Genomic DNA, 12,487 nt, shown 5'->3' on the forward strand with positions numbered 1-12,487 from the left:
AGTGCCTCTTGCTACCAATTATTTAACACACCACAACAATCTGTTGCTGTGGTTGAGCACGTAAAGCATCACTTTGCTTTGCTTTTGCGTTCTATCAATTGAATGAGGTTAGTTTTCAATTCAAGACAATACGGAAATATTGCATATCTGCTGAAGTCCAACAAGGGGAGGATAGTAGTGAAGTAAGAAGGAAAGGGAGCTCAGAAGAGGGCTGATGAGACAGAGAATTTTCATGGATGCATTTCAAAGCCAGAAATATTTATCTCAGGACTTCCTGGTAGCATCCTGTGGGAGACAAGTTTCCAATCTAATATTTGGCATATTAAAACTTGCACACTGGTTACTGGGTTCAGGAATTGCTAACTTCGTTCTCAGACTCAGAGGAAATTGAACTAAAACAAGGACAAACCTGTTAGCTTTAGACTTGGGAATGCAGATTCATTTACCTTTGGTAAGTTGCTGATCCATGCAAATACAGGTTTTAGCACTTCTCCGCTTTCTGAGAGTGTTGAAGCTCTACAATAACTAGGATATCTATAAATAAATACTTTCCAAAACCTAAGGTGAACTAAGAAGATTGTAGAGGGAAAATGTCTCCCTACTATGGAAATTATTTTCTAGAAATATTCATTGACACCTATTGGAAGCACTTGCTCTAGAGTACTAAGAAAGGGTGTTTTACTTGATAACTAACATTTGCTGTTTAGCATTAACCTGTAGACTGTTGGAATTGTTGAATAAAATCTGAAATAGCACATCAAAGCTTGCAAACACAGAGACTTGGTACAGTTTTTATTGTTCTGTATGACTCTACCAGGCAACTATTCTTACTGCTCATTGTAAGTGACATTTAAGTTTAGGATCTAGACTATTCCAGGACCAAATCTGAAGGCTCAAAGAAAAATCTGTAGACTTCCAGAGTGACTTGACTAAGCAGCTAACCAGAAAACAGGTGGGACTTGGGGCTCTTGTCAAAGAAGAGCTATTTTCAGAAGTAAAAAAACCCAGGTAGCAGAAAAGTCAGTATCAGCTCAGCTCACTTGGCAGAGCTAGTAATAACATGGTTTAGGTCAGAGAAGTGATAATCTTTTGCTTCATCATACACTAGAGGTTGGACATTCAGAAAGAAGGAATGAAAAGCAATAAAATGGTGTTATTACTGCTCTACAATGGTTTGAACTCAGTCAATGTTGATTTCAGAAGCTGCACCTCATGACAAGACCATCAGGCAGCTCAAACAAAACGACAACACGGCTGTGTCCTGGTTCATCTGACCTAGTGTCAAAGATGGCCATGGCCATCTCCTTTCCTTTGGGCAGACTCTTCTTACTTTCTTCTGTTACAGAAAGAAAAACAACAAACCGCAAACCTAACATAGAAAAAAAATCCTGACATTTCACTGCCTTTCCTAATGGACCAGCTGAGGCCCCCTTTAATGTAATTTCAGTCAACTATCTAGGAAACATCATTTTGTATGAGGCAAAACAGACAGCTATATTATTTAGCTGTGTTTCTCAACATGGAATTCCAGCAGATTATAAGACCTAGTAAAGTGGGAAGATAAAGCTGCTTGAAGTTGTAGTTCAAAGAGCAACTTGAATGATACAGATACCTAATTAACACCAAGAGCATTTTGCCAATGATGTATTTAGAATAAGTATTTCATCCCTTCTTTAAAAGAAAAGTAAGTCCCACAGAACCCCATAGTGGTGAATTCTTCACATTACAAATCTGATTGGCTAGTAAGAGACGTTTAAAAGAATAAATATTTATATCAGTACATATTGCATAGATCAACATCATATACTCTATACTTGTATTTCATGTTTTCTTAAAAAAAATAAAATCTATCTATATAGATATTAAATTGCATCTTTCAGAAGGCAATTTTCCTTCTCCTTTATACTTCAGTCCTTGGCTGTAATGTTCTGCTACTTTGACCTTGATCTAATCATGAATATCTATGCTACTTAATTACAATAAAAAGCCTACATTGCACCCTAGATGGTAGATACACGTTTTTTCTTCATCTCTGGTCACCTGCCAGTCCTCAAAATTATAGCAGTGGGAGTAAATGCAAATGAAGTCCATGCTTGACAGCTAAACATAATTGAATGCATGATCCATATTTGAAGAGTTACCTTAAAATAAAAAAGGCAGCATATAAAAAAATTATTTAAGGTCACCTATGGATTTGAATTATACTTCTGAAGAACTTCCAATTTCATCATCTCACTGGAAGGTACAAATTATATTGTCTTATCTTTTATTTTGACTAAGGAGATAAAAACTTTGCAGACTGTGTAGAGATTGGCATTCTGCAAAGACATGGAAAATATATGATAAATCAAAAAAACACTCATGGGCAAAAACACTTGATACAAAAATATATTCTGCTAGTTTTAATGATGGCCAAGATAGACATAATCTACAAATTTGTGTTATTCCACTTAGTAGAATTAAACTAGTTTGGTATTAAACTGCAGATTTAGTGCATATGAAATAGTCCAGCTCAGGGGTGGATACTAAAGAATCTTTTTACCTTCCCAGGTTGTAAAATCTGTAGTGAGCCCCAGCGAGCCAGACAGCCACCATTCTCTCCATAAGAAGCTAGCTAATTTGATGCTACTCTTTGAAGACCTCAGTTGCACATTATTATGACTTTGTGGAGGCATTGTGGAGAGGATGCATTTCTTTGGCTCTATTTGTTTTGAATAAATGTCTCTAGTGACTCCCTCACTATGATATTCCCAGGCAATTGATTTATGCATTCATTCCCTCACTGCTAATGTATTTTTGCTTAGATTACACTTATAATAAAAAGACTGAAATAACAACTTGCTTTCAGTTTCTGGGTTCTGTTGGAAAAAGAATGGCAAGGTTTGGGCACTTACAGCTTTATTCAAGTCACCTAAGCTCCACTTACATTTCTGTGCTTGGTCAATGGAGAGGGGTTGTGGCCATCAAAGGATTCTGAAGAGCTCAGGTACTAAGCGGTAAGACTCCAGTAGTGTAAGAACTTCTTTTGTTTTAAAATATCTCCACAATCTGCACAGGAACTATTTCAGTATTTCTAGTTATTTTCTAGTTATTTTCACTTGATGTTGTATAGGCAAGCATGTTGAAAAAACAATAAGCATCAGACATTCTGCAAGATAAAGGCATTACAGAACAACTTTGCATATGATACCTCTTCCTGCACAGGCAAATGCTTTGACATGTCTTGACATGCCAAAATATACATAAGTTTACCAGGGACTGCTTTCCACTTTTTTTCAGCCTATTCAGAATCTCCAGGTCTATCTTTACAGAGGATGGATGTTTCTGCTTACAGACAGATCTTGTAGACCTAAAACCCAAGTATCTCCAACCAAATAGGGCAGTATTGTGAAAGAACTCATTTAGATATACAAGCTGATCTCTTCTGTGAAAATAATCTCTAAAGGTATTGCTACCTACAGTTGCCTACAGTAATAGATACAATTGCCTCTTACCTGTTTTGGGTTTGTAAATCATTTCACCGCGCACCATGTGAATTGTGATAATAGCCATAAGCACGGACACAAATGGAATAAGAAAACCAAGGTTCCTGGCCACCGACTGCTGGATATAAGAAATGCTGACAAAGACAACTGCTGAATTTAAGTTAATCAGCCAATAAAACCTAGTACACACAGACAAGAGAAAAGAGTGGAGAGGCTGAATAATATAAGGTTTCTACTGAAGATTGAAACATTAAATTAAAGGCATGGTTAAGTAGAGTAAGCATAGACAGCACCAGTACCATGTGCACACTGACACAACAATAAACATCAAATTTCACTTGGATGTCTCAGCTCCAAGAGGTATATGATTAAAGTAACTTTACTAAGGCAGTAGAGCTGAACAAATTATCAATCTAGTACTGGAAATATTTTTGTGGATCAGACTAATTAAATACATCAACATTTACCATTTACACATTTACTATCTGATAAGTTTTGTATATGCAGTATCATCAAATCACATACTCCAAGCTTAAGAGAGGTGTCTTAATGCCACCATCATTTGTTGTCATGGTTTAACCCCAGCTGGCAACTAATTTAAGAAATATTAGAATTCATCAGTAGGGATGGCTTTTCCAAGACTCTGCATGAATTTTTATTAGCTTCTGGAAATATCTTGATAAGAAGGTTCCCCACAATAATTTGCCTTTGGCAGTAAAGGTGCTTCCCAAGTAAGCCCCTCCTATGCTCACAAGATATTCAAATGAAAATCATATGCTCGTGGAAGCAGATAGCATACCACTAGCGATAGCACAATGACAATAACACAATGAATACGCTTTAATGAATTATAAAGACAGCAAAAAGCAACCCCCAAAAATGCCAAAACAATGCATTTCCCTGATAGGATGCAAAAGGATAAATACTAGCAAATGACTTTCTTTCTGCACAGTTAGGAGTATATTGGCACCACATTTTTTTTCCTTGGATTCGGACTCTACATAACACATTAAATCATGACTTCTAAAATTCAGCTTTTTTGAGAAGTTAGTTAACTGTATAGCTATTTAATAAAGTGAAACATAAGTGAAGTGACACAAAGTGTACTGTATTTATTCTTCTACTGTATAACCCTCTTCTCACAACATGACTGACCAATTTTTACTCTACTATTCATAATTACAAGTGTTTCAGTTATAACCCCTCTAACTTTTTTTTAAATTCTAAGGTGCTCCCCTTACACTGTTCTTCAGGCCACTTGTGTTGTGTTTTTGCTTTCAGCAGAGCTTTAACCAAGGTTTCCCTTAAAACACAACTCACACAAAACAGGGGTTTGAGGCTACAGAGCAGACTCGATGAATATTCAGCATCTCAGAGAAGATGATCAGATTTAGGGAGGATCTACTTTGTTGGAGTCAGTTTCCAAAAATACCAATGGTCGGGGATCAGTATGCTACTTCATTTTAATAGTCAGAGTCAGTCATTCAGCAATTTTTGCTTCAAATTTGACTCTGTCTTGCAGACTTAGCCTTTGAAATTTTAAGTTAAGAGTTTTAACTTTGACTAAACTTTCAAGTTGGCTTTAAAGACAACAACCGTATTATAAACAAAGAAGAGGGATCAATAATGGAGTAGTACTACCTCAGTATATCACAGATTACATTTTGTAAGCAACTGCAAGAGGAGATTCCTTCACCTTTGCTGGAACCTTAGTAAAATGGTTTCATTTTAAGATGAACTATACATTGATACATAACTACACAGCTTAATACGTATTGCTTGATGAAGCAAAGCTTGCTTTCCTGTCTGGTGTCACTCCTACTTCATGTATGCCATTTGGACTTGAGTACTTATGTCTTCTAATTCATCTAGAACCACCTTCTCAACAATCAAAGAAAATTTTTTACGCATTGTAGAAGACAGTGACCCCTCAACAATGCAAGTCCCAAGCTTTCTGGCTTGATCCCTCCTCAACTGCAAATGAGTGGGTAGGGCAGGAGTGAGGTATCAGCCTACTACTGCAGCTCCCTGTATCAGCAATCACAGCAAAATGTTTTGAACTGAAAATCCTAAGAGGATTGAAAGACTCTCTTGACACATATGAGAGTTCCTCAGTCCCATTTCATTATTTAAAATGACTTCTAGGTGGCCTGCCATAACTGCCAAGACAAACCATGTCATACTGCAAGTTACAGTATCGAAGTGCCTGCTGTACTCCTTCCATTTGTTCTGACATTGCCCATTACATCACATCTAGCTAGTGCCAAGAAAGAAAAAACTTTATCACATCAGAAGTACGGACCTCGGTAATGCTACTCAGGTCTGTTCAGTTACAAAGGCAACACTCTCTCACCCTGCTAAGGGATGGAAGATGACCACAGGGCTGGGCAGCAGTAGGCATGGGAACATGCTTATGCAGCTTGCCTCACAGGACCCCAGGCAAGTGGCGGAAGAAAAAATGACGTACTCCACCAGGGCAAACTCAGTGCTGCCGAGAGCCGTGCAGCAGCAGCTCTCCTGGAACCAGCAGGGACAGGCAGAGCAGTGAGCTCTCCTGCTTCACACATTTCTCTGAAGTCACACCAAAACATGTCCAAAAGTTTCCAAACCAATTGCTGTTTCCTTTAAGTAATTTACATTTTCAGGAGATGCTCAGAATCATGGACTTTTCCCCTCCGCTGAAAGCAGTCTCTAGGCACTTTGGAATTATGTTATTCAGTGATTATGGTATAGTTGGAGGGATTTTGTACATACACATGTTAACCCCTGTTCAACTAAAGCTTTTAAAAAATAGTTACACAACTGGGTCAGCTAGAACTTGTGCCGAAGTTTTGAAACAACTCCTAACTGACAATTTTTAAATTAGAAGTTTCAGTGGCTGTTTTCCAAACTTTCTAAAGAAGTGTGCCTGAGCTCCCTGAAATCCTGACACTCTTCATGACTCTACAGCTGTTTCACTGGATGTAGAAACCTCCAAAGAAAAACCTTGAGTACAGTGGGGTGCTTTTGTTTTTCAGCACCATATAGCAAATTACTGTAAGACTGAAATGTAAAGCTCCTGTCCCCTCACAGAAGTGAGAAGAAAAAAAACCTCAATGTGTTTTAGCAATCCCTATGGACCAAACAAGAAAGATAAACTAACCACAATACACACATCAGAATTTTGGGATATGCTCCCATTATACTCACAGCAGCAGATCAGAACCTACACAAAGAAAACCACATCTTGCTGGCTCTCATATACCACAGCTATCTAATATTGCAATATTTGGACTTGCATTATGTGAAGTGTCTCAGAGATCCCAGTAGGGCATAGCTGAGTTAGTTAATACATCAAATCGCATATCATACCCAGCTTCGCAGGGAAGAGCTCCTTCCTGGAGTTTCAGCACTCTCAGGTCTCCTCACAATGAGAGCCAAATGCCAACTTGGGAGGTTGATTTCAAGAATGCAGTCCAGATACAAACCTAAATGCTATTGTGCCACACCCACAAAACCGTAATTATAACATTTTACAGAAATGTATTAATTGTGATAACTTTGAAGAAGTGACATCCAGGTGACTTCTTATTTAAAAGTATTGTTTATGTTTATACAGTACTCAATTTTTTACTCAGTGTAACAATTGAGATGAACCTGATGAATGAAACAATTTGAGATCAAGGAAAATATAGGAAAATATTACAAAATTGACCTTTTGTCACTTTTTGGATTAATTTTGAAGATTCAGTAGATATCTTCTCACTTGAAATATTATTTGCTTTTAAGCGTCTTAGCTCTCACAATTTAAGTTTTGATTTATCCAAACTCAGACCCAGATATTCCATGTATGGACCAGTATCCAAGCTATATATTTTTCTGTACTACAGTTTTATAGGAGGAGGTAATTTTTTTCAGAATCACTATGGAGTTCTCTGCAAAGGGGAAAAAACTCCAAAAGGGTAGAAAATCACTTTTAAAAGTGAAAGTAAAGTGTGTCCAGGATAACAGCAGAAACTGATCTGCAGTATATGGACAGAAAAATTATTGAGAGGGGAAAGGGAAATACTATTCGTCCCATTTTCTCCACTTTTTTTTTTTTAATACAGCAGATCAGTAAGACACAACACTGCTAAGTCTCATCCCTAGTCTGGATTGTACCCTTTGCTCTCATAGACAGAATTTACTCCTCCTGCTGCAAAAATAATACCACTCCATAACCTTAGAAAAGCAGAAACCCTTAGGAAAACTTAGTCCAGCAGAATCCAAGTCTCTTCTTCACTTAGCATTGGTATAGTCTGTTTATTTAAAAGGTCATACTCATACTAGGGGTTAGAACCAGGCCCTAGATATGCAATCTTTGAGGATTGAATTAGACAACAGGTAATTACGGGGTCTTTTAACCCAATCTGTAACCCAATAATTCCAATTGTTTAAACAGAACTTGGCTAAGTACACAGACTCAAACTCACCAAGAGTATGCAACCACCTCATTTTATATTATCTTAAAATTCAATCCTGTGAAAGTACCTACCAATCAAATAGCCCCTTCTCGGATGCTACTGCAAAAATTATTTTATTTTTTTTTTAATTGCACATGTGCCTTTCTTGATATTTCCAAAGTCCCAAGAACTGATCCATTTGGATTCCCCCAAGGAACTTTTTATTCGTATTATTTCTCCTTTGTAATCAACACTGAGAAATGTCACTTTGATTAAACACAATTCTGAATGGCTAAGACCACAGTACAATAAATTCTCCAGAGCTATCTTTCAGTACAACTGATTGCTCTCCAGTCTTAATCCCCCAGAGTCTTATTTAATCAAAATGATGTTGCTAATTAAGGATTAAAACTCAGAATAGAGTAAAAAGGATGGACTTTTTTTCCTCTTCTCTCCTATAGAGCAGATACTGCCTCCTTGACCTGCCTAAGGAACTAAACAGTCTCATCCACCTTTGCTAGAGCTGCCTTATTCACTGAACTTTGGATTTAATTCAAAACTCTTTGATATTAACATAATTGGAGGAAAAAAGAATAGCCAGGAAAGCCATTCCCAAAGGAAGACAGAGCTGATTCACTAAGATCTTCATTGATTCTTCAGCATTGCATTGTCAATATGCAAATGTGCTCAGTTTTGATTTTAATAACTGTGCATGTACAGGGAAAGAAGAGAAAAGGAGCAGTTTAGGACTTATTTCACCCTGCCTCAAAGCAGGAATCTGGAGGTTCCCACTGTGACTTTTTTGATCCTTACTCCACAGTTTAACCAGAAGGTTCAGGTGAATTTATATAGCACTCTGTATAGTGTTACAGAAGTAGTAAATAAAGGCAAATATATAATAAAAAATAACCTCTCTGACACACTGAGAGAGAAAAATAGTTAATATGAAAATAATTCTAGTTTTAAGAACCCTAAGTTTTAGGAGCATTTTCTCCTCAAAGTTTTCTTAAAAACTTTAAAATATTCAAACTGATACACAAGTGGTACCTAACATCCAACTGATACGTAAGTGGTTTATCTGATGTGAAAACTTCACAGCAACAGAGCTGAAACAATACAGCAGCTCCCTCCCACTGAGCTAAGCAGTTAGAGACTACTGTATTCCAACAAATTAGCAGACTCTACTGCTACCTGTCATTGCTAAATATTTACTGTGATGTAAATTCTAATACATCATTAAATTTTGCCGCTGTTAATTAGAGATGAGCAGTAAAATGTCTGAAAGGGATAGACATGTTAAAGTTAGAAAACCAAATGGAATATGTTGTTCTAACAGCAGCTAGGCTATCAAGTCTGTAAGCATTTGGGCAAATCAGTTAATCCTAATTCTAATCGAAGATTTCTGTAGGATGCCAAAAGAGATGATCACCTACTGGTCCTAGCAAAAGGAAAAAATTAGGAAAAAGTTTTTACAGAAATTCTTGGAAACTCTTCCAAAAATCTAAATATTTTGCAGTTAAAAACAAAACATGAAACCCACCATCTGTAGAATCTGTCTTGTAAATCAGCAGTGAATTTCAAGGCAATACTCTACCATCCCCAAGAGATATTTAGCTGACATTAAATTACCAACCAGTTGAAAAAAGAAAGAAGTTCCTTTGGTCCACAGTCTTCAAGGTTATATGCACTTAATGGACAAACTATAGCTCTTATGCCTCCTATTCCCAGACTAGCTGTGAGCAGTGCAAAGTAGAATACTATTTTCTGCTCCCTTTTGGTTAAGGTATGAAGAATATGTCGTCTGTCGATGTAAATATCTTCAAAGGGGAATGCCACAACAGGTAATAGGGCTGTACCTGGAATTGGAAAGAAAATTGTAATTTGAAAAGGATTAGAATCAGACTGATGAATAAGACACATTTTTAAGCAGTTATGTTGAAAAAAATCAGATACACAACAAAGCAGTGCAAAGAGGAAGTCTTAATTCTGTAGAAAGGCAGAACTTTTCTGAAAGTCGCTATATATAACAAGGCAATACACTAAGGGCCTCCAGGAAAGCAATCTTCCTCTGAAATCCTTGTAAGGATTCAGGTTCTTCAATCCACTGAAGAGCTCACTCTGGAAACACAGCTCCTATGGCTGGCCTTCCCCATTGCCTGCACATAGAGGGCAGTAGCTCTCCACTTGCCAGAGGGCACCAGTTAAAACATGTAACTCCACCTGATGAACCACTGATCAACCAAAAAAATCCACCCCATGGTGGACTGTAGATTTTTTTCATCTTCCTTAAACCCCAGAATTGTAATGAGAATCATAATTGAACAAAAATTCCCAAAATTTTGGGGGATTTTTTTTTGTCTTCTGCAGCTTCATGTAAAATACATGATTTTCAGAAACGTTACCTATAGAAGCACTGCCATGAATTGCATTTACCACCTCTAGTCTGCAAAGCAAGTCTTTCAGATTTAATCAGCTACAGATTCTCAAAGCTGTAATTGGAGACTAAACTCAAAATATATTCATGTGTCAACAACACCAACATGAGCCACAACTAAAACAACGTCAGGAATGTTTCATGATCTATCTCCAAAAAAAAAAAAAAACCAAAAAACCCAACCCAAAAACAAACCCCCACAAACCAGTTCTGGCTAAACTAATACCCAAATACATCAAATTCTCTTTGTGTCACCAGTCCTCTACTTTAAAAAATGCATTAAAAGGACAGGCTGCTTGCACAATGGTTTTGCAATCAGCTCAAGAACATTTCAGGAATTACTCTGATTTTTTTTCCTTACTTTGTTGCATGTCTAAATAACAACGTGGCTGGCTATTGCAGAAATCAGACTTGCTTATGCTCAACAACTGGTCCAAAAACCAAAACTGGTCTAAACAAAAAGTATTTCTATCAGCTTGGTTTAAGTTAACAGAATAGCCATCGGCTGTGAAATACACTAATCTCTACAGAACAGTCATCCTTAGTTTTAAAAGTCCTTTTAAATAACAGGTGTCCAGAATAACACATGGGGAAGATTCAGAATGCGCTAACAGAAAGCAGGGTCTTAATACAGGTATTAGGATATGGCCTCTCTACTTAAGGCAAAGTTTGTTGTAGTAGTATGTGCTTAAAAATATCTTTCCCTCTTGTCCAAATACAACAGTCACGTACCTTTACATACGATAAAATCTTACTACTAACAGGTGGGAAACAGTTTCCAAACTCTCTCTCAAACTACCTCTCCGACTAAAGCCTTGCATTTGCCCCAAACACTAATAACCTTAGTTACTTATTAAAGGGACCAATTTTAACAGTTGAGCATCTGTGTTCTGAATAGCTAAGCCACTTCAGAGGAGTCAAGTTTGTGCACCAACTAGCCACAAGATGCACATGCAAATGTTCGTTAGTCTTGTTCAAATCACTGCCTCACAGGAGTACGCCTGCAAAAATGCACTGCAGTGCATTTTACAGAGGAGAAACTTAAGTAATTAGCTGTTAGAGAAGGTGGACACAAGGCTGGAGAAACTTTTTAGATTTCAAACACAGTGCTCAGTAATGCATTTCTGCAACAGAAGTACTAAAAGATTAAAATCACCAGGGTATCACCTACCTAGGAAGTGTAGAAACATGCAGATACATACAAGCTTGATCCTCCCCACAAGGCATTCGGCAAGCCAGCCAACCAGTACTGGTGTCAACATGGAGGTGCCTACAAAGCACATGTTGACAATAGCCGCCTGGTAGTTGCGATAGCCAAGTTTGACAGTGCAGAAGAGGATCATGTTGCAGACAATGCCAAAGAACGTGAATCGCTCGCACAGCTCCACCAGCAGCACACAAATAGCCTCTTGGAGTTTCTTCTCGGATTGAGACAGGTTTCCAGCATGGTTGCTTCTCCCAGGTAACGGCCTTTGCTCCTCGTCAGCCATGTGGTTCAAAAGCTGCTTCTCTGCACCAGGCATGCTTGTCTTGTTTTGAGTGCGACTGAGTAGAGCAGCTTAAGTTACAGGTATACTTCTGTTCTCCTCCACTGTAATTAGCAAACTGGTAAGACTCTGACTTTGAATTCCACACTTCACTACTACAATTTCTTAGGGCACCTGTCACTTTTGTGACATTACATATAGGATGAAAAAAAAAAAAAAAAGGAGCTATAGCAACATTTCAGTTTCTGGATTTAGCAACACTCAGGAACTCAATCAGTTTATTTAATTAGTCCATTTGGGGGTCAACAAGATTCTTAACCAGAATTATATTACCTATTAAATTATGTGAATCCAATACAGTATGTGAAACTCTATCTGTATGTTAAAGATAAAGGTTTAAATACACATGAAAGCAAACATTTTCAGCAGAATTCAAATAATAGATCAAGAAAATAATTTGGTTTAAAATAATCTGATACTTTAATTAGGCAACAAGTGAAAAACTGCAAGCAAAGATAAAGAGAAGGATTTTTTTTAAGGTTAACAATATCTAATCATTATTATATTTTTTTGTTATTTTTGGTTGAAATTCAGATAAAGTTAATTATAAAAATAAGTAATGTTACTACATTTAAGTTAGAAAAGCAAATTTTAAAAGAA

At 37.2% G+C, this 12,487-nt stretch overlaps 1 protein-coding gene across 1 annotated transcript in view; it reads right to left on the bottom strand.

Moving 5' to 3' along the window:
• SLC15A5 (solute carrier family 15 member 5) overlaps positions 1 to 12,035 on the bottom strand; it is a 36,469-nt gene extending 24,434 nt beyond the window's left edge. The window contains exons 1-3 of the mRNA XM_010305119.2: positions 11,512 to 12,035; positions 9,540 to 9,762; positions 3,495 to 3,664 (exon numbers count right to left, since the gene is read on the bottom strand). Of these exons, the coding sequence (XP_010303421.1) occupies positions 3,495 to 3,664; positions 9,540 to 9,762; positions 11,512 to 11,863 (745 nt within the window). The 5' untranslated portion in view covers positions 11,864 to 12,035. The remainder of the gene's footprint in view (positions 1 to 3,494; positions 3,665 to 9,539; positions 9,763 to 11,511) is intronic.
• Between the last annotated feature and the right edge of the window lie 452 nt (positions 12,036 to 12,487).

The sequence above is a fragment of the Balearica regulorum genome, chromosome 1 (genome assembly GCF_011004875.1).
Source record: "Balearica regulorum gibbericeps isolate bBalReg1 chromosome 1, bBalReg1.pri, whole genome shotgun sequence".
Lineage (NCBI taxonomy): Eukaryota > Metazoa > Chordata > Aves > Gruiformes > Gruidae > Balearica > Balearica regulorum.